The sequence below is a fragment of the Solea solea genome, chromosome 21 (genome assembly GCF_958295425.1).
Source record: "Solea solea chromosome 21, fSolSol10.1, whole genome shotgun sequence".
NCBI lineage: Eukaryota > Metazoa > Chordata > Actinopteri > Pleuronectiformes > Soleidae > Solea > Solea solea.
The window spans coordinates 797,699-821,805 of NC_081154.1; the positions used below are offsets into that span (position 1 = coordinate 797,699).

At 38.2% G+C, this 24,107-nt stretch overlaps 1 protein-coding gene across 4 annotated transcripts in view; it reads left to right on the forward strand.

Annotated features, from left to right (window-relative positions):
- Positions 1-23,932, forward strand: part of myocd (myocardin) — a 62,401-nt gene extending 38,469 nt beyond the window's left edge. For 3 of the 4 annotated variants that reach the window (XM_058621294.1, XM_058621296.1, XM_058621297.1), the window contains 10 exons: positions 15,634-15,818; positions 16,526-16,630; positions 16,720-17,039; positions 17,738-17,894; positions 17,975-18,475; positions 18,554-19,000; positions 19,523-19,669; positions 20,151-20,279; positions 21,672-21,729; positions 22,475-23,932. In XM_058621294.1, the coding sequence (XP_058477277.1) occupies positions 15,634-15,818; positions 16,526-16,630; positions 16,720-17,039; positions 17,738-17,894; positions 17,975-18,475; positions 18,554-19,000; positions 19,523-19,669; positions 20,151-20,279; positions 21,672-21,729; positions 22,475-23,022 (2,597 nt within the window). In that variant the 3' untranslated portion in view covers positions 23,023-23,932. The remainder of the gene's footprint in view (positions 1-15,633; positions 15,819-16,525; positions 16,631-16,719; positions 17,040-17,737; positions 17,895-17,974; positions 18,476-18,553; positions 19,001-19,522; positions 19,670-20,150; positions 20,280-21,671; positions 21,730-22,474) is intronic. The other variant, XM_058621298.1, reaches the window with a different exon arrangement.
- Positions 23,933-24,107: the final 175 nt, after the last annotated feature.

Below are 24,107 nucleotides of genomic sequence, written 5' to 3' on the forward strand. Positions count from 1 at the left end.
TCTCGTAAAAACTCTCGTCCTCTTTCATCTCTCTCTCTCTTTATCTCATCCATTCGTCTTCCCTTTCGTTCTTCATTTGTTGTTTTTTTTGTGTGTTTCCTTTTATCATTTCCCACCTGAATATTCCTCCACTATTTCATCCTCCTTTCACAGATGGAGATACATTTCAGAGATGGAGACGTGAAGCCAAAAATACCTGAAATAACTTTAGTATTAGTATTATTATTATTATTATTATTATTAATATTATCATCTGTAATATCTTGAATTCATTTCTCATGGACTTCACTGATCCTCACACATTGTTCTTTTTTCCTGAGTTTCCTGTTTCAAAATAAGAGCGGACGCTCTGGGTTTCTCCTCACTGCTTCTGGATCAGCTCTTTTGTCGAGTCAGATTATTTATGCTGGATTAAATCTCACCTGCTGCGGCTTTAATTACAGCCAAGTTTGGATTTCACTGCTGATCCATCACAGAAATATTGATTATTTTTGTGAAAAAGGAAAAGAAAGAGTAAAAAGTAGAAAATCAATCTCAGGTAAAGGTGCAGTGTCTGTTTTTTTCAATGATGACACGGCAGAGTGAAACGCTGACTCAGCGATGTTGTCATGACGATGAGGACAGTGTAGGTGTAGTGTAGCACGAAGGAAGGAAGGATACTAGATCCACCTGCCTCCTTTCCTCATTCTTACACTCCTCAAACTTTTCCTTCCATCCTTTCCTTTTTTCAACGCTCATTTTCTTTCCTTCGTCTTTACTTTTTTTAACAATTCCTTGTTCCTTTCTTCCTTTCCTCCTGTACCTCCTTTTTCCACCCCTGTTTACTTTCCTTCTTCTTGATTTATCTCCATTTCTTTCTTTTCTTTCTTTCTTGCTCAGGTTGTTTCCTTCCTTCCTTGCCTTTCATCCTCTCTTGTCTTGTTTAGTTTTCATCCATGGACCGTGTTGCTACGGCGTTTGTGTGAGAAAAACACTGTGTTGACGATGTATCTGTATGTAGTACCACTTCCTTTCAACCTGGCTTTCAAAATAAGAGCCACTGACTTTCGTCTCTTTGCTACCTCCTGGTCTTTGCAGTTTTTATGTTAAGTATTTTGTTGTTTTGATGTACTTAATTTGATGGACTTAAGTATGGTCACAAAGTAATTTTTACTTTGTGACCGTACTTAAGTCCAAAATTAAGTCCACGTGTCTGTACATTTACTTTGTTATTTATATTTCCTCTAACTTTGTTACTCGTTACTACCAAATAAAAGTTGAGAGTTGGTATTATGGTCTGTATTTACAGTATATAGTGTGTAATGTGTAAATGAGCTGCTTTACACAACAGTTTTCACCCTTCATTCACACACTGCAACATGGGGTTAAAGTCTTTGCTCAAGGACACATATAGACTTAGCAGAGCCGGGAATTGAACCCACAATTGGTTAAATACTTTTGCTTTTACTCAAGTAAAATACCTTTAAGGTACTTTATACTTTATTTTGATTGGAATTCATTAGCAGGAAGAAAAATATTTGTTTTTCGTGCACAAAGAATGTTGTTGACACGGTGTTTGCTTCGGCAAAAATGTTGTTGTTGCTGAATCAGCACATTTTGGCTTTGGTTATGAGTATTTACTCGTGTGTCCTCCTCCTCGTCCTCCTCGTCCTCCTCTTCTCACGTTTGGACGCGCCTCTGATGTAGTGCTGTTACGCGGCGTCGCTCGTCCTCATGTTTGCCCCTCTGAGTTTCCCGTAAACATGTTGCGTTTGCGTCGTTTACTGAGACGAGCGGCAGCTGCGTTTCTGTCCGACCTTCATCTTCAGGAGTGTGTGTGTGTGTTTGTGTTTGAGTGTGTACATGTGGGCGTTACCTGTGTGTGTGTGGACACACCTACAGAGTGTCGTGATACGATGAGGCTGCTGCGTCCGCCTGGCCCTGCACAGCATTAACCCCTGACCTTAAAGCTCTACATCATTACACAACACTCCAGATGACTGGTTGGACCTCAGTGTGGCAGTGTTGGAAACTATGTGACCTCGCAGTAACTTCTAAACCAGCCACTTGAAAAGAGGAAGTGTACGTGACTCGCAGATTTCCTGCAATTCTGACATGTCAATCTCCCGCTGTCTCACAGGCTCGTGAACGCATGTGTTTAAGTGTATGTACAGAGAGATAGTTTAGGTTTTTATTTAAAAGATGAGGAACTGACACGTAGCCTGTGAGCGCCCCCTGCACCTACACACCAGGCATTACATTACAACCATTACACAGTCAATTTCTAACTGGAAAACATTAAATCATGTTTAATCAAAACAAAGGTTTTCAGATGCTGAAGTCGCAACAAGGACACAGCAGCGGTGGATCAACCACTCCTGTTGTGCTGTGATGTAAAATGGCACTTTTTTCCTATGGAGTTTGGTTTAGTGGGTAAGCGGTTCACAACGGGCGACACATTTCAATTTCCTGAAGGAAAAAGGCTGTTTAACGGTGAGATAAGGCTGGAAACATATTCTTAAAATGCACGTATGCTGAGATTTTATTTAAAATAACCAGTTTTTCCTTGTGTTCCTGATGTTTCTAAATTGCACCAAAGTCCATGGAGAAAAGCGCCGTTCTAAGTTCACAGGGACGCAGGAGCCACTGCTGTCGTCTCACTTGACAAGTTTCTGTCACCGTGTTTAATCAAAACAAAGGTTTTCAAATACTCAACTCACAACAAGGACACACTTGAATTTACTGATGGACGCAGCAGCAACAACTTCTGTTTTGCTGTGATGTCAAATTGTTGATTTTCTGTACAAGGTTTTTTGTAGAGAATAAAATGGAAAAAAGGCCTAATGTCTAATAGTGAGGTAGGGCTGGAAAAATATTCTTAAAATGCTTAGAGTTGATTTAAAATAATGTGCTTTTCCTTGTGTACCTGATGTATTGTACTGTGTGTGTGTGTGTGTGTGTGTGTGTGTGTGTGTTTATTGGGAGGTCACTGAGTTGACACACAAAGAGTCTGGTGCTGTGATTGAAACCAGGGTCTGTTCTCGGCTGTCACATGTTTGGATACAAAAAGAGGATCTTATACCTCTACACGCACGCACACACACACACACACACACACACACACACACACACACACACACACACACACACACTGTAAGATAGCTGCTCTTAGCAATCAGGAGTGCAGTGGAGGGAAAGAGTGTGTGTGTGTGTGTGTGTGTGTGTGTGTCGCTCACACAGCGTAACACCTCCAGGCTGAGTGTGGTACAAGTTGTCGGTGACACACACACACACACACGATCACTGCTGTAACATATTTGTTTGTTTATGAAAGTTTTCTTATATCACTTCCTCAATAATTAGTATAAGTAAAGGATCGCATTTTTAAGGCGGTAAACGTTGGTGAAATTGGACGAAAATTGGCTCACAAGTCAGAATTTTGTGAAATATTCTATAAAATAAGGAAAAGAGTTGCACCAAATTTGACTTTTGCCTGATTTTGGACGACATACTATACTATGACTTTTTTGTCTCATTTTGGACGACATACTATACTATGACTTTTTTGTCTCATTTTGGACGACATACTATACTATGACTTTTTTGTCTCATTTTGGACGACATACTATACTATGACTTTTTTGAGTGATTTTGGACAACATACAATACTAAGACTTTTTTGTCTCATTTTGGACGACATACTATACTATGACTTTTTTGTCTCATTTTGGACGACATACTATACTATGACTTTTTTGAGTGATTTTGGACGACATACTATACTATGACTTTTTTGTCTCATTTTGGACGACATACTATACTATGACTTTTTTGTCTCATTTTGGACGACATACTATACTATGACTTTTTTGTCTCATTTTGGACGACATACTATACTATGACTTTTTTGTCTCATTTTGGACGACATACTATACTATGACTTTTTTGAGTGATTTTGGACGACATACTATACTATGACTTTTTTGTCTCATTTTGGACGACATACTATACTATGACTTTTTTGTCTCATTTTGGACGACATACTATACTATGACTTTTTTGAGTGATTTTGGACGACATACTATACTATGACTTTTTTGTCTCATTTTGGACGACATACTATACTATGACTTTTTTGTCTAATTTTGGACGACATACTATACTAAGACTTTTTTGTCTCATTTTGGACGACATACTATACTATGACTTTATTGTCTCATTTTGGACGACATACAATACTAAGACTTTTTTGTCTCATTTTGGACGACATACTATACTATGACTTTTTTGTCTCATTTTGGACGACATACTATACTATGACTTTTTTGTCTCATTTTGGACGACATACTATACTATGACTTTTTTGAGTGATTTTGGACGACATACTATACTATGACTTTTTTGTCTCATTTTGGACGACATACTATACTATGACTTTTTTGTCTCATTTTGGACGACATACTATACTATGACTTTTTTGTCTCATTTTGGACGACATACTATACTATGACTTTTTTGAGTGATTTTGGACAACATACAATACTAAGACTTTTTTGTCTCATTTTGGACGACATACTATACTATGACTTTTTTGTCTCATTTTGGACGACATACTATACTATGACTTTTTTGTCTCATTTTGGACGACATACAATACTAAGACTTTTTTGTCTCATTTTGGACGACATACTATACTATGACTTTTTTGTCTCATTTTGGACGACATACTATACTATGACTTTTTTGTCTCATTTTGGACGACATACTATACTATGACTTTTTTGTCTCATTTTGGACGACAAACTATACTATGACTTTTTTGTCTCATTTTGGACGACATACTATACTATGACTTTTTTGAGTGATTTTGGACGACATACTATACTATGACTTTTTTGTCTCATTTTGGACGACATACTATACTATGACTTTTTTGTCTCATTTTGGACAACATACTATACTATGACTTTTTTGTCTCATTTTGGACGACATACTATACTATGACTTTTTTGAGTGATTTTGGACAACATACAATACTAAGACTTTTTTGTCTCATTTTGGACGACATACTATACTATGACTTTTTTGTCTCATTTTGGACGACATACTATACTATGACTTTTTTGAGTGATTTTGGACGACATACTATACTATGACTTTTTTGTCTCATTTTGGACGACATACTATACTATGACTTTTTTGTCTCATTTTGGACGACATACTATACTATGACTTTTTTGTCTCATTTTGGACGACATACTATACTATGACTTTTTTGTCTCATTTTGGACGACATACTATACTATGACTTTTTTGAGTGATTTTGGACGACATACTATACTATGACTTTTTTGTCTCATTTTGGACGACATACTATACTATGACTTTTTTGTCTAATTTTGGACGACATACTATACTAAGACTTTTTTGTCTCATTTTGGACGACATACTATACTATGACTTTTTTGAGTGATTTTGGACGACATACTATACTAAGACTTTTTTGTCTCATTTTGGACGACATACTATACTATGACTTTTTTGTCTCATTTTGGACGACATACTATACTATGACTTTTTTGTCTCATTTTGGACGACATACTATACTATGACTTTATTGTCTCATTTTGGACGACATACAATACTAAGACTTTTTTGTCTCATTTTGGACGACATACTATACTATGACTTTTTTGTCTCATTTTGGACGACATACTATACTATGACTTTTTTGTCTCATTTTGGACGACATACTATACTATGACTTTTTTGAGTGATTTTGGACGACATACTATACTATGACTTTTTTGTCTCATTTTGGACGACATACTATACTATGACTTTTTTGTCTCATTTTGGACGACATACTATACTATGACTTTTTTGTCTCATTTTGGACGACATACTATACTATGACTTTTTTGTCTCATTTTGGACGACATACTATACTATGACTTTTTTGTCTCATTTTGGACGACATACAATACTAAGACTTTTTTGTCTCATTTTGGACGACATACTATACTATGACTTTTTTGTCTCATTTTGGACGACATACTATACTATGACTTTTTTGTCACATTTTGAACCACATACTATACTATGACTTGTTTGTCTCATTTTGGACGACATACTATACTATGACTTTTTTGTCACATTTTGAACGACATACTATACTATGACATTTTTGACTGATTTTTGACGACATACTATACTATGACTTTTTTGTCACATTTTGAACGACATACTATACTATGACATTTTTGACTGATTTTGGACGACATACTATACTATGACTTTTTTGTCATATTTTGGACGACATACAATACTAAGACTTTTTTGTCATATTTTGGACGACATACAATACTAAGACTTTTTTGAGTGATTTTGGACGACATACTATACTATGACTTTTTTGAGTGATTTTGGACGACATACTATACTATGACTTTTTTGAGTGATTTTGGACGACATACTATACTATGACTTTTTTGTCTAATTTTGGACGACATACTATACTATGACTTTTTTGTCTCATTTTGGACGACATACTATACTATGACTTTTTTGTCTCATTTTGGACGACATACTATACTATGACTTTTTTGTCTCATTTTGGACGACATACAATACTAAGACTTTTTTGTCTCATTTTGGACGACATACTATTCCTATGACTTTTTTGTCTCATTTTGGACGACATACTATACTATGACTTTTTTGTCTCATTTTGGACAACATACTATACCATGACTTTTTTGTCACATTTTGGACGACATACTATACTATGACTTTTTGACTGATTTTGGACGACATACTAACCTATGACATTTTTGACTGATTTTGGATGACATACTAACCTATGACTTTTTTAAGTGGTTTTGGACGACATGCTATACTATGACTTTTTGACTGATTTTGGATGACCTATGAGAGTGTCTACAAAGTTTTACATAAGTGTTTGTTATTTTAACTAGATTGTATACATTACCGTTGGTTTAGTTGGCCTAGTGGTTTATGACACTTTAATTCATGTGTCAGCTTCCCCAGGGGTCACCAGTTCAAATCCTGCTCCTGACAGACACCTAGGCAATTTTCGGTGATTTGGACGACATACTATGACTTTCTTGACTGATTTTGGACGACATACTAACCTATGACATTTTTGACTGATGTTGGACGACAGACTAACGTATGACATTTTTGACTGATTTTGGACGACATGCTATACTATGACTTTTTTGTCACATTTTGGACGACATACTATACTATGACTTTTTTGTCTCATTTTGGACAACATACTATACCATGACTTTTTTGTCACATTTTGGACGACATACTATACTATGACTTTTTGACTGATTTTGGACGACATACTAACCTATGACTTTTTTAAGTGGTTTTGGACGACATGCTATACTATGACTTTTTGACTGATTTTGGATGACCTATGAGAGTGTCTACAAAGTTTTACATAAGTGTTTGTTATTTTAACTAGATTGTATACATTACCGTTGGTTTAGTTGGCCTAGTGGTTTATGACACTTTAATTCATGTGCCAGCTTCCCCCAGGGGTCACCAGTTCAAATCCTGCTCCTGACAGACACCTAGGCAATTTTCGGTGATTTGGACGACATACTATGACTTTCTTGACTGATTTTGGACGACATACTAACCTATGACATTTTTGACTGATGTTGGACGACAGACTAACCTATGACATTTTTGACTGATTTTGGACGACATACTAACCTATGACATTTTTGACTGATTTTGGACGACATACTAACCTATGACTTTTTTGTCACATTTTGGACGACATACTATACTATGACTTTTTTGAGTGATTTTGGAAGACATGCTATACTATGACTTTTTTGTCACATTTTGGACGACATGCTATACTATGACTTTTTGACTGATTTTGGATGACCTATGAGAGTGTCTACAAAGTTTTACATAAGTGTTTGTTATTTTAACTAGATTGTATACATTACCTTCGGTTTAGTTGGCCTAGTGGTTTATGACACTTTAATTCATGTGCCAGCTTCCCCCAGGGGTCACCAGTTCAAATCCTGCTCCTGACAGACACCTCGGCAATTTTCGGTGATTTGGACGACATACTATGACTTTCTTGACTGATTTTGGACGACATACTAACCTATGACATTTTTGACTGATGTTGGACGACAGACTAACCTATGACTTTTTTGTCACATTTTGGACGACGTACTATACTATGACTTTTTTGAGTGATTTTGGAAGACATGCTATACTATGACTTTTTTGTCACATTTTGGACGACATACTATACTATGACTTTTTTGAGTGATTTTGGAAGACATACAATACTATGACTTTTTTGAGTGATTTTGGACGACATACTATACTATGACTTTTTTGTCTCATTTTGGACGACATGCTGTACTATGACTTTTTTATCTCGTTTTGGACGACATACTATACTATGACTTTTTGTCATATTTTGGACGACATACTAACCTATGATATTTTTGACTGATTTTGGACGACATGCTATACTATGACTTTTTTGAGTGATTTTGGACGACATACTATACTATGACTTTTTTGAGTGATTTTGGACGACATACTATACTATGACTTTTTTGTCTCATTTTGGACGACATACTATACTATGACTTTTTTGTCTCATTTTGGACGACATACTATACTAAGACTTTTTTGTCTCATTTTGGACGACATACTATACTATGGCTTTTTTGTCTCATTTTGGACGACATACTATACTATGACTTTTTTAAGTGGTTTTGGACGACATACTATACTATGACTTTTTTGAGTGATTTTGGACGACATACTATACTATGACTTTTTTGTCTCATTTTGGACGACATACTATACTATGACTTTTTTGTCTCATTTTGGACGACATACTATACTATGACTTTTTTGTCTCATTTTGGACGACATACTATACTATGACTTTTTTGAGTGATTTTGGACGACATACTGACCTATGACATTTTTGACTGATTTTGGACGACATACTAACCTATGACTTTTTTGTCACATTTTGGACGACATACTATACTATGACTTTTTTGAGTGATTTTGGACGACATACTATACTATGACTTTTTTGTCTCGTTTTGGACGACATACTATACTATGACTTTTTTGTCTCGTTTTGGACGACATACTATACTATGACTTTTTGTCATATTTTGGACGACATACTAACCTATGATATTTTTGACTGATTTTGGACGACATGCTATACTATGACTTTTTTGAGTGATTTTGGACGACATACTATACTAAGACTTTTTTGTCTCATTTTGGACGACATACTATACTATGACTTTTTTGTCTCATTTTGGACGACATACTATACTATGACTTTTTTGAGTGATTTTGGACGACATACTATACTATGACTTTTTTGTCTCATTTTGGACGACATACTATACTATGACTTTTTTATCTCGTTTTGGACGACATACTATACTATGACTTTTTTCATATTTTGGACAACATACTAACCTATGATATTTTTGACTGATTTTGGACGACATGCTATACTATGACTTTTTTGAGTGATTTTGGACGACATACTATACTATGACTTTTTTGAGTGATTTTGGACGACATACTACACTATGACTTTTTTGTCTCATTTTGGACGACATACTATACTATGACTTTTTTGTTTAATTTTGGACGACATACTATACTAAGACTTTTTTGTCTCATTTTGGACGACATACTATACTATGACTTTTTTGAGTGATTTTGGACGACATACTATACTAAGACTTTTTTGTCTCATTTTGGACGACATACTATACTATGGCTTTTTTGTCTCATTTTGGACGACATACTATACTATGACTTTTTTAAGTGGTTTTGGACGACATACTATACTATGACTTTTTTGAGTGATTTTGGAAGACATACAATACTATGACTTTTTTTGTCTCATTTTGGAAGACATGCTATACTATGACTTTTTTGACTGATTTTGGACGACATACTATACTATGACATGTTTGACTGATTTTGGACGACATGCTATACTATGACTTTTTGACTGATTTTGGATGACCTATGAGTGTCTACAAAGTTTTACATAAGTGTTTGTTATTTTAACTAGATTGTATACATTACCTTTGGTTTAGTTGGCCTAGTGGTTTATGACACTTTAATTTATGTGCCAGCTTCCCCCAGGGGTCACCAGTTCAAATCCTGCTCCTGACAGACACCTAGGCAATTTTCGGTGATTTGGACGACATACTATGACTTTCTTGACTGATTTTGGACGACATACTAACCTATGACATTTTTGACTGATGTTGGACGGCAGACTAACCTATGACATTTTTGACTGATTTTGGACAACATACTAACCTATGACTTTTTTGTCACATTTTGGACGACATACTATACTATGACTTTTTTGAGTGATTTTGGAAGACGTACAATACTATGACTTTTTTGAGTGATTTTGGACGACATACTATACTATGACTTTTTTGTCTCATTTTGGACGACATACTATACTATGACTTTTTTATCTCGTTTTGGACGACATACTATACTATGACTTTTTGTCATATTTTGGACGACATACTAGCCTATGATATTTTTGACAGTTTTTGGACGACATGCTATACTATGACTTTTTTGAGTGATTTTGGACGACATACTATACTATGACTTTTTTGAGTGATTTTGGACGACATACTATACTATGACTTTTTTGTCTCATTTTGGACGACATACTATACTATGACTTTTTTGAGTGATTTTGGAAGACATACAATACTATGACTTTTTTGAGTGATTTTGGACGACATACTATACTATGACTTTTTTGTCTCATTTTGGACGACATACTATAATATGACTTTTTTGTCTCGTTTTGGACAACATACTATACTATGACTTTTTTGTCATATTTTGGACGACATACTATACTATGACTTTTTTGTCTCATTTTGGACCACATACTATACTATGACTTTTTTGACTGATTTTGGACGACATACTATACTATGACGTTTTTGACTGATTTTGGACGACAGACTAACCTATGACATTTTTGACTGATTTTGGACGACATGCTATACTATGACTTTTTTGTCACATTTTGGACGACATACTAACCTATGATATTTTTGAGTGATTTTGGACGACATACTATACTAAGACTTTTTTGTCTCATTTTGGACGACATACTATACTAAGACTTTTTTGTCTCATTTTGGACGACATACTATAATATGACTTTTTTGTCTCATTTTGGACGACATACTATACTATGACTTTTTTGTCATATTTTGGACGACATACTATACTATGACTTTTTTGAGTGATTTTGGACGACATACTATACTATGACTTTTTTGTCTTATTTTGGACGACATACTAACCTATGACTTTTTTGTCACATTTTGGACGACATACTAACCTATGACATTTTTGACTGATTTTGGACGACATACTAACCTATGACTTTTTTGTCACATTTTGGACGACATATGAACCTATGACATTTTTGACTGATTTTGGACGACATACTAACCTATGACTTTTTTGTCACATTTTGGACGACATACTATACTATGACTTTTTTGAGTGATTTTGGACGACATACTATACTATGACTTTTTTGTCTCATTTTGGACGACATACTAACCTATGACTTTTTTGTCACATTTTGGACGACATACTAACCTATGATATTTTTGAGTGATTTTGGACGACATACTATACTAAGACTTTTTTGTCTCATTTTGGACGACATACTATACTATGACTTTTTTGTCACATTTTGGACGACATACTAACCTATGATATTTTTGAGTGATTTTGGACGACATACTATACTAAGACTTTTTTGTCTCATTTTGGACGACATACTATACTAAGACTTTTTTGTCTCATTTTGGACGACATACTATAATATGACTTTTTTGTCTCATTTTGGACGACATACTATACTATGACTTTTTTGTCTCATTTTGGACGACATACTATACTATGACTTTTTTGTCATATTTTGGACAACATACTATACTATGACTTTTTTGAGTGATTTTGGACGACATACTATACTATGACTTTTTTGTCTTATTTTGGACGACATACTATACTATGACTTTTTGACTGATTTTGGACGACATACTAACCTATGACATTTTTGACTGATTTTGGACGACATACTAACCTATGACTTTTTTGTCACATTTTGGACGACATACTAACCTATGACATTTTTGACTGATTTTGGACGACATACTAACCTATGACTTTTTTGTCACATTTTGGACGACATACTATACTATGACTTTTTTGAGTGATTTTGGACGACATACTATACTATGACTTTTTTGTCTCATTTTGGACGACATACTATACTATGACTTTTTTGAGTGATTTTGGACGACATACTATACTAAGACTTTTTTGTCTCATTTTGGACGACATACTATACTATGACTTTTTTGTCTCATTTTGGACGACATACTATACTAAGACTTTTTTGTCTCATTTTGGACGACATACTATACTATGACTTTTTTGTCTCATTTTGGACGACATACTATACTATGACTTTTTTGTCTCATTTTGGACGACATACTATACTATGACTTTTTTGTCTCATTTTGGACGACATACTATACTATGACTTTTTTGTCTCATTTTGGACGACATACTATGATATGACTTTTTTGTCTCATTTTGGACGACATACTATACTATGACTTTTTTGTCATATTTTGGACGACATACTATACTATGACTTTTTTGAGTGATTTTGGACGACATACTATACTAAGACTTTTTTGTCTCATTTTGGACGACATACTCTACTATGACGTTTTTGACTGATTTTGGACGACAGACTAACCTATGACATTTTTGACTGATTTTGGACGACATGCTATACTATGACTTTTTTGTCACATTTTGGACGACATACTATACTATGACTTTTTGACTGATTTTGGACGACATACTAACCTATGACATTTTTGACTGATTTTGGATGACATACTAACCTATGACTTTTTTGTCACATTTTGGACCACATACTATACTATGACTTTTTTGAGTGATTTTGGACGACATACTATACTATGACTTTTTTGTCTTATTTTGGACCACATACTATACTATGACTTTTTTGTCTCATTTTGGACGACATACTATACTATGACTTTTTTGTCTCATTTTGGACGACATACTATACTATGACTTTTTTGAGTGATTTTGGAAGACATACAATACTATGACTTTTTTGAGTGATTTTGGACGACATACTATACTATGACTTTTTTGTCTCATTTTGGACGACATACTATAATATGACTTTTTTGTCTCGTTTTGGACAACATACTATACTATGACTTTTTTGTCATATTTTGGACAACATACTATACTAAGACTTTTTTGTCTCATTTTGGACGACATACTATACTATGACTTTTTTGTCACATTTTGGACGAAATACAATACTATGACTTTTTTGAATGATTTTGGACGAAATACAATACTATGACTTTTTTAAAGGATTTTGGACGACATACTATACTATGACTTTTTTGACCAATTTTGGACGTCATACTATACTATGACTATTTTGACTGATTTTGGACGACATACTATACTATGACTTTTTTGAGTGATTTTGGACGACATACTATACTAAGACTTTTTTGTCTCATTTTGGACGACATACTCTACTATGACGTTTTTGACTGATTTTGGACGACAGACTAACCTATGACATTTTTGACTGATTTTGGACGACATGCTATACTATGACTTTTTGTCACATTTTGGACCACATACTATACTATGACTTTTTTGAGTGATTTTGGACGACATACTATACTATGACTTTTTTGTCTCATTTTGGACGACATACTATACTATGACTTTTTTGTCTCATTTTGGACGACATACTATACTATGACTTTTTTGAGTGATTTTGGAAGACATACAATACTATGACTTTTTTGAGTGATTTTGGACGACATACTATACTATGACTTTTTTGTCTCATTTTGGACGACATACTATAATATGACTTTTTTGTCTCGTTTTGGACAACATACTATACTATGACTTTTTTGTCATATTTTGGACAACATACTATACTAAGACTTTTTTGTCTCATTTTGGACGACATACTATACTATGACTTTTTTGTCACATTTTGGACGAAATACAATACTATGACTTTTTTGAATGATTTTGGACGAAATACAATACTATGACTTTTTTAAAGGATTTTGGACGACATACTATACTATGACTTTTTGTCTCATTTTGGACAACATACTATACTATGACTTTTTTGTCATATTTTGGACGACATACTATACTATGACTTTTTTGTCTCGTTTTGCAGGACATACTATACTATGACTTTTTTGTCATATTTTGTGACGACATACTATAATATGACTTTTTTGTCTTGTTTTGGAAGACATACTATACTATGACTTTTTTGAGTGATTTTGGAAGACATGCTATACTATGACTTTTTTGTCTCATTTTGGACGACATACTATACTATGACTTTTTTGACCAATTTTGGACGTCATACTATACTATGACTATTTTGACTGATTTTGGACGACATACTATACTATGACTTTTTTGACTGATTTTGGATGACATGACTTTTTTGTCACATTTTGGACGACATGCTATACTATGACTTTTTTGTCACATTTTGGACAACATACATAACATGACTTTTTTGTCTCATTTTGGACGACATACTATACTATTACTTTTTTCACTGATTTTGGACGACATAAATAACATGACTTTTTGACTGGTTTTGGACGACATACTATGACTTTGACTGATTTTGGACAACATACTATACTTTGACCTTTTGGACTGATTTTGGACGACATGCTATACTTTGACTTTTTTGACTGTTTTGGACGACATACTATACTATGACTTTTTTGACTCATGGTTTTATGCTTTTTAACTTCACTTTATGAATATATTTTAGCACTAAACACTGATGACAAACTAAACAGAGACCTTTTCTTGGACATTTTCATGTTTATTAGTCCAAGGTGTTGAAAATTTCACATACACCACATCATATATAAATTCACTTATATAAAATGCAAAAGTGAGTGGCCCAAAACAAGCGTGATCATGATTCAGTATGAATCCAGGTTTTTCTCTGGGAATAAATCCACAGAGACCCACTTCGAAATACTTTCCCATCCTTGCTATATTCAAGAGGAACTTGTAAAAATGTAGTTCTTAAACTCTGAGCTTTACAAACAATCAAACAGAAAGAAAGAACTAACAGGACCGGATTTAAATGTTGTGAAAATGTTGAAAAACCTTATTTGAATTTGGCATATTAATATAAAGAGTTAATTCACATCAAACATAAACAGTTTATTTGTTTCTGAACATTGTATAAAGCTGAAGTTTTGTATATTCCACCTGTAAATGTTATAAATGTTCAATAAATAAAGTTTGTTTTTAATCAAACAGTAAGTAAACCTTGCTTTTCCAGGTAGAGACTCACCTGGGTGTTCCTGAACCACCAACATTTACAATTCTCGTCTCAGCTCTCTGACGCCCACTGCTGTCTGTCTGTTTCTCTGTCTGCTCTTCACACAGTAAACCAGGGAAAGTTCCCAAAGCAGGAGGACTCGTACGCGTTCGAGGAGGACAGCAGCAGCGAGAGTCTGTCTCCGGAGCAGATCCACAGCGACGAGTCCCAGGGTTCGGCGTGTCCTTCGTCCGATGCAGTGGGCAGCGCACCATCCTCGTCCTCCTCGCCTGCCCTCACCAGTACCCCACAGGTAAAAAGACCAGTGTCCTGGTTGTTTGTCTTCACAAAGCTTTGGTTATCCTGCCCTCCTGTGGTGACTCAGTGTAACTGTATCTCTGCACTGACCGTTGCCACATTCCTTCCTCTGTGACATCATCATCATCACTCCAACTGCCACCGTCCTAACCCAACGGTTGCCCGACACAGACACGAGCCAGAACAAGAGTTTTGTTTATGTCTTTTTGTTTCTCCGACAGTTTCCAACTTTGAAAATGTTTCAAGGATAATCAATCTGTTTGGATTAAAACATCAGAGTCAACTTCAACACCTTCTGAAGAATAAATCCCAGTAGATAAGATTATTTATTCAAGGAAATTATAGTTACCATCAGTTATTTTTGCACATACGCTAATATCTGCCCCCAGGGAGCAATAGGGGGATTGGGAGCACCAGCCCTCTGGCTACCATCCCAATTCCTTATTAACACTTTATAAACGATTAAAAATAAGTTTTCAATCAACTATTGATCTGAGTCTCACTATTTGGCAAGATCCTGTTCCAAAAAACATGCTAATAAATGCTAAAGTAAACAATTCTGCCAAAGCCCAAATGAACTTAAGTGGGAGTGGACACCAGTGTGATTGACAGCTGGTGTCGTCCAATAGGAGCTTGGTTGCAGGTGATGTCTGAAAAACAGTGTAAATATGAGTCCTATATGCTGGTTTTGTCTGTGAACAGGGAGGTGCAACCAGAGACCCAACAGAACAAAGTCAGGATGAAGGACTGTCCAGCACCAACAACAGCCTGGCTACTCCCCCAATACCTGTCCCCGCTATCGTCAAGGTGAGCAAAGTCTTTAAGACGCATTAAAAACGAGTTACGAACATCAACCTCGCATGCTCACATCATCTCGCCTTCTCAACGTCCCACAGTCCAAGACGTCGGACAAGAACCGGCACAAGAAACCCAAAGATGTGAAGCCCAAAGTGAAGAAGCTCAAGTACCACCAGTACATTCCTCCTGACCAGAAGGCAGAGAAGTCCCCTCCACCCATGGACTCGGCCTACGCTCGCCTCCTGCAGCAGCAGCAGCAGCAGCTCTTCCTGCAGCTGCAGATCCTCAGCCAGCAGAAACACTCGCACACACACTCACAGAGTCAGCAGCAGCAGCAGCAGCATGCACACACTCTGCAGGTCCAGCAGAGGCAGCCAGCGTTCAGCTACCAGCCTCACCCGCAGGTCCAGACCCAGAAGTAAGTCGCAAAAGCTCAAGAAATACAAAAATAATATCAATTTACCAGCTTTTTCCTGGGGCTTTTGAATACATGATGTCACAGTCGTCACTGATGAAGCTGAATCAAGTACTTGACCAAAGGCTTTTGACCCTCAAAGGCCAGATTTCAGCTGATCCTAGCTAGGATTGAACCAAGAACCTTTCAGGTTGACGTTCTCCCAACTGATTGCCTTTGAGAAAAAAAAGGGTCTGTTCACTTTATTTGCTGATGAAGACGATGTGAAGATGCCACAATCTAGGATTGAACCAAGGAAGTACCTCAAATTTTTCTGATCTGAGCTTTTCTCAGGATTAAGTGAGTTTGGTTTGGCTTTCAGCTCCATACTCTAAGGTCTAGTGTGTAAGAATTGGTGACATCTAATGGTAAGAGTGCAGATTGCAACAAGCAGAAGACTTACCCGTAGCTTTTTTCCGTCGCTTCAGGGAACTACAGTGGTCATCTTTTGATTGCTCCAAATTTACACCGAATTCAACCATCTACATTTATCCAGGCTTAGGACCAGCACTAGTTTACGCCTGCATTCACATGGGCTGGATTTATTAAGCAATTTTGTGGTTAAGTGTCTTGCCGAGGGGCACATCAGACTTATAAATAAACTTCATATTTACCTCCACATTACTTCGAGTGATCGGTCCATTTCCATTGTGTGGTTGTAGAGGATCCAGTGAGCAGATATCGGTGTGCGGCTCCAGTGGTCCGTCCAGCACGGTCAACAGCAACTCCTCCTCTCCAGTGAAGAGCACACATCCCAACCAAAGCAACATCTCAGCTGTCAAACCTGGCTCACTGCCGGCCAATCTGGATGACCTGAAAGTAGGTGTTCAAGCAATTCAGACTATCAAATGTCCACCGTGTAAGAAATGCTCCCATCTTAAACATCTCTTCTCTGGAAGGTTTCAGAGCTCAGGCAGCACCTTCGTATCCGCGGCATGCCTGTCTCAGGCACCAAGACCACCCTCATCGAGAGACTCCGACCCTTCAAGGACTCCAACACTGGCTCCTCGCCATCAGGCTCCTCTGACATCACTACAGTGACCTTCCCCATCACACCCACAGGGTCCTTGTCCTCCTACCAGTCCCCGTCCTCCTCCAGCGCCTTATCTCAGGGAGGCTACTACCCGTACCCGAGCACTTCCTCCACCCCTCCCATCTCTCCGGCCTCCTCGGAGCTCTCCCTCAGCGGCTCGCTCCCCGACAGCTTCAGCGACGTCCCCATGTCCTCGCCGACGCAGTTCGGCCTGCAGCCGTCGCCGGCTCAGCTCAGCATGGAGGACGGCGGAGGACAGAGGGCGGGGAACGTGGACGGCGTGGAGGCGGAAAAAGATAAAATGCTGGTGGAAAAGCAGAAGGTGATCGAGGAGCTGACGTGGAAGCTGCACCAGGAGCAGAGACAGGTGGGTTTGAAGTGACAGAATAAAGATAAAGAATAAATGAAAGACATATTTTGACATCTTGACACCACGCTTGTGCAGGTTGAAGAGCTGAAGATGCAGCTCCACAACAGGAAACGCTGCTACGGAGCAACGCAGGACGCCGTCCCGCCTTCATCTCACCCGTCCATGCTCCGTCAGCAGACTCCAGCCATGATGAGCCAACACTTCTTTGGCGTGACCATCAAGCAGGAGCCCATGTCCCTGTCTACTAGCTGTCCTCTGTCCTCTCCAAAACAGTTGAAGAGTCCTCCCGCAAGCTGCGTGGAGGACGTGGGACACTGCAACACGTCCATGTCGTGTATGGACACTGCCCCGTCCTCCGGTGGCCCCCCCGCCATGTCTGCCTTCCTCAGTCCAGAGTGCTCACCCACAGAATCACCAAATGGAAAGACCTGCAGAAGTCCTCAACCGCCATCCCCTAATAACCCCTACCTGCTGTCGCCTCACCCCCACACCCCGGGCAACAATCGAGCATCCAACATGCAGGTAGGAATTATCTTTAGTAACTCTCCTCTCGAGTTAGAAGGAAAATGTGATAAACCAAGTCAAGGAACCAGATTTTAGCCATTACAAGAAAAGAAGCTAAAGCATGTTTTCTGCTTCATCTCGTCATTAAAACTGCCTTTGTTTTGCTTCTGCTTATTAACCCTTAACAAAGCCCATAGAGAAAAACAGTGATTTTTTTATTACAGCACGCACGAGTTGTTGATCCACCGCTGCCTCTATCGCTAAGTCCAAATGTGTTATTCTGTGAGTTCGGCTTTTGAAATCCTTAATTTGGAATTACTTCAGTGGCTTAAATTTGCCCAAACGAAGAAGACCAGCAACTCCTGTGTCCCTGTGAGCTAAAATAGCTGATTTTCTCAATGGACTTGGGTGCGGATTAAAAAGTAATAGAAACATCAGTTTCCTCTTAAGAAATGGTTGTGTAAAGACTGTTTCTAATACAAATATGGTGGTTAACACCTTGAACACATGAATTACTATGGTCTCTTGGTCTTCGTCCAGATGCAGCAGAAGAGTGGTGGACAGACGGTGAACTGCTCTTACGCCTCTGACCACAGAGTTCTTCAGGGAGACTTTCCCTCCTCGGCCGACTGTGGCCTGAACCACAGCGTCTTAGTCAAAGCCGAGAACCACAACATGCAGACAAAGGTACGTCCACTCAATCACTCACTCACTCACTCACTCAGTCATTCATTCATTCATTCATTCACATGCTCTTACAGTGTTCGTCTGAATCACCTCACGTTTTTCTTCTTTCCATTAATTTGTGATCTGTCCGATTTAGGGCTGCAACGGTTATTATTATTAATATATAAGCGATCGACCATTTTGATAGTGTGAATATTTTCTTTGCTCCATTCGAAAAAAGAAATCATTCAAACTGAAACGGGACAATCGAGAAAATCATCAAATTGATAAAAATAGTGAGTTGCAGCTCTAGTCTGATTCTACATGATCGTCTCTGTGTCATTATATCACCACTCTTTACACGTCTGTCCGTCTCTCACGTCAGTTACTCCTTCACCCGAATACGACGCCCAACTTTCCTCACAGTCAAATGTTTAATCAATGGGATCATGGGATCTTTTTTTACGTAGCTAATGTCACTTTTCACCTATCTCTCATGTAGATGTCAGTATTGCCCTCTCCTCGGCATGTTGACCATAAAAGCCAGGTCTCTTCCCCTGCCTTCAGTAGCTCAGATTCAGATGCATCTGACTTAAGACAGCCCCCGTGCTATGAGGATGCAGTGAAGCAGGTAAAACTGAAATCTGTGCTAAAGCTCCGTGGATTATTTAAATGGCTGGCCAGAGATCATTTTTTTTTCTGCATTTGACCTGTCAGCGTTGCTGTAACTCCCACTTCTTCTTCTTCTTCTTCCCTCCTCTTCTTTTATTTTGTTCTTTTTCCATCTGTCCACCACCCTCTGCTGCACCTCTTTTAATTCATCCATTCGCTTTGTTCACAGCACTAACTTTTCACCCTTCATCAGGTCTGCAGCTCACTGGTGTTTACATGGCGGCAGATGTTTTTTCGAAAGTTTAATTAAACAAGAAACTGATTCAATTAAATGTATTGTTTTTCCAGGCTGTAAATATGTGCTGCAACACAGAAATGTAAAATATGTAGTTATGTAGTTAAATATTACAAAGTTTGCCCATTACAAAATAATAAATGACTGAAAAATATTACATTTTTAAAAAAAAAATTCTGTCAAAAGAGAGACAAAAGTTGAGGCTAAACATGATAGTGTTTGATGTGGGACGTTAAGCTACAAACTTGCTAACCTAGAAAAGCTATGATGATGCAGCGAGTATAGCAACCCAGCCAGCTAGCTAAAAAACACAATATAATTTGATGAGAGAGGCTAAGCTACACATTTGCTAAACAAGGAAAAACTGCAATGATACAGCAAGTATCACAACCTAGCCAGCTAGCCAAAAGACACAAAATAATTTGATGAGGGAGGCTAAGTTACAAACTTGTTAAACTAGATAAGCTATGATGATGCAGCAAGTATAGCAACCTAGTCAGGTAGCTTGTTTGATGAGGGAGGCTAAGCTACAAATTTGCTAAACAAGAAAAGCTACGATAATGGAGAAGTATAGCCAACTAGCTTAAAGACACAGTAGTATTTGATGAGAGAGACCAGGCTAACAGCTTGCTAACCTCATGAAGCTAACACTAAGACCTAAAAAACCTTCTACTTAAAAAAAATCTAAAGTAATATCTACAAGTCGTAGTTCCTACACCATCCACCTGAATTTAGAGAAAAATGGACATTGTCATATATTAAAACTTAATTCACAAAAACCTACTTTCTTCTTACAAGGTCTTGCGTATCATAATGTACAGAATGCCTAGACTTTGGTAAATCGTAGACCTCAGGTCGGATAAACCTGGGTTTCATGTTGTCTAGAACACAAAATTGTGAGTTACAATGAAGACTTTTGCTACACAATATAGTTAAAGTTTCACCTAAACGATACAGAAACTTTCCTCTGCAAGTCTGAGTTAACTGCTTGAAAGCTTTACATGTAAAATCTGTAATTTAACGACATTCACATTTTTCGTTCACTAAACGTTACAAGTTCAGTGTAACGTTAAAGTTCGGTGAGTAAAAAAGTGTGTGTTTTTGTTCTTTTTACAGCAACTGACCAGAAGTCAGCAGATGGACGAACTTTTGGACGTTCTCATAGAGAGTGGAGGTAAGAGGAAATCCCCCCATCCCCCGTGTGTACTCTTCAATCAGATTTTTAAGGTGCATTCACACCAAACGCCAACCAAATATTCCACACAATGAGATTACAACAACGTCAATACAAAGACGCAAAGTAGGCAACTCTTGTAAATAGAAATATTAGAAATATTTGAACTACTAATCCCAATTAGACCAAGTAAAGAAAGAGAGAATGACCCAAAAAAGTTGTAGTTCTTGGTTGTTGTTAGTGCTAGCATTAGCCGCAGGTGAGTCGTCACCAATTGGGTTTACTTGAGTAAAGCCCCGCCTCACACTTAGAGGATATTTGGCCAGATACCGATCATGGGTCCCTTCAGATTTTAAGGCTGATTTGAACAGATTTTCTGGCCAAATTATCCTGCGTTGCGTACTTTTGTCGATTGCGTCTTTTCAGCCGTGACTTCAACCAACAACGTAAAATCACGAGTTTCTGTGAGATCCCAAATCCCTGGAATCTCCGCCCTGAAATGGTTTGATTAAACGAAAAAAGTCCTTTAGGTTGGGTCAGGGCTGACTTGCGTGAGTAAACTCAAAAAGATCCAGCAACACAAAGAGCGCAACTAAAGCCACGTGTGAATGCACTGCTCCCCCTCTTCCTCCTGTGAGCCTCCCTCATCTCCCTCTTTCTCTTCAAGAGATGCCCACTAACGCCAGAGAAGACAGAGAAGTGCGCTGTGTAACCAAAGTTGTCCCTCACATTACTATGTCCTCAGGGTGTCCCGGCCTCCTCATCCCGAGGTGCCACCGCCACTACGAGCACCAGTACCCCAACCAGCCCCACTACGAGCACTCGGCCAACCACAGTGCCGAGAGCCACCTGGATACTTTGCTTGTGGGTCCGATTGGCCGCGGCGCAGAGGCGGCCCTCCCGAAGATGGCTGCTGCTGCTGACGACGACGGGCACAGAGAGGGCGACGGGTACGGCAGCCCACACAACCACAACCACCACCACCACCACCACCACCACCTACCGCACCCCCAACAGGACAAACACGTGACCAGCACCAGCAGGGAGCAGATGGAAACGCCTCTGTCGCCTGTCAGCGCCAAGGCATCCGCCTTCCCTGACGTGATGGGGATGGTAAACATGGCGTTCAGTGAGACGCCATGGGAGACGATGGAGTGGCTGGACCTGATGCCGCCAAACTCGGCCGCGGCCTTCAGTGTCCCGCCGCCGGGGGGCGTCTTTAACGCAGAGTTCCTGGACGCCACGGACATTAACTTGCACTCTGCCATGGACCTTCACCTGGACCACTGGTGAAAGCAACAGCACCTCCCAGTTGCTCGCTAACACTTAGCTCTTTTTTTTCAGGTTTTCTGAGGTGTGGTTGGATGAAGTGGAGATGTCTCCACACCACTATTTTGTGTCCGATACTAATATTTCCTTATATCTCTACTGATTCTGCTAAATTAAGAAGTCCAATAGACTATTTTACTGATTAACATCAACTTAGCCTTAATAACACATTTGTACTAAGGCCTCTTCAACATCTAATGTGGTTTTGACCGTTATCGACGAACACCAACACTCATTATTGTATCTGCTAGCAGGGGACACTAGAAAGAACCGATTTTAGCCTCATAACACCTAATAAAATAATATGCTCTCCCACACCAAACACCTACTGTACATCACAGCATACAGGAATTACTGACCCACTGCTGCCTCCATCAGTGAGTTCAAATGTCCAAACTTCTGTGTTTGAAATGTGTTGGATTTACTTGAGTGACACAAACTGACCACACGAGGCAGCAGGAGACCAGCAGCTCCTGTGTCCCAGAGAGCTAAAAATGTTCTCTATGGACTTTGGTGAGAGCTCGACCACACGACCACACCTCAATAAACCTGAAGAGCTGATAATCTACTTTTTTTTTAAAAGACTGATGAAGGAGTCAGGAGTTTAACTACACAATTATGAGGTTCTCATGACCTAGAGTTCAAAGACCAAGTGCTTTTTTTGGACACGATTCACAAAAATGCACATGGACACGCGAAGGACTTCCTTCTGAACGGATGAGCACGATTTCAGTGCTTTTACGCTTCTTTTTTTTTACGCAACATCAGTGTTAACGCCCACCTAGACTTGAAGACACGTTTATTTTTCCGACAATCATTGTATATTTTCTACGAGTCTATGTGTTTGTATTACTGGAAAAACAAAAAACAAAAACAACGAAAGGAACTACGAGGACGACTCGACTCAGTGCGGCCATTTCTGTAAATATCACAACTACGTTTGCCGACAGAAACAATGTTGACATCTGAGGACGTGACACAACCACAGATCCATTGTATTATGTAATCAATTCCTTATTTGATGTAAATATGATACACACACAAAAAAG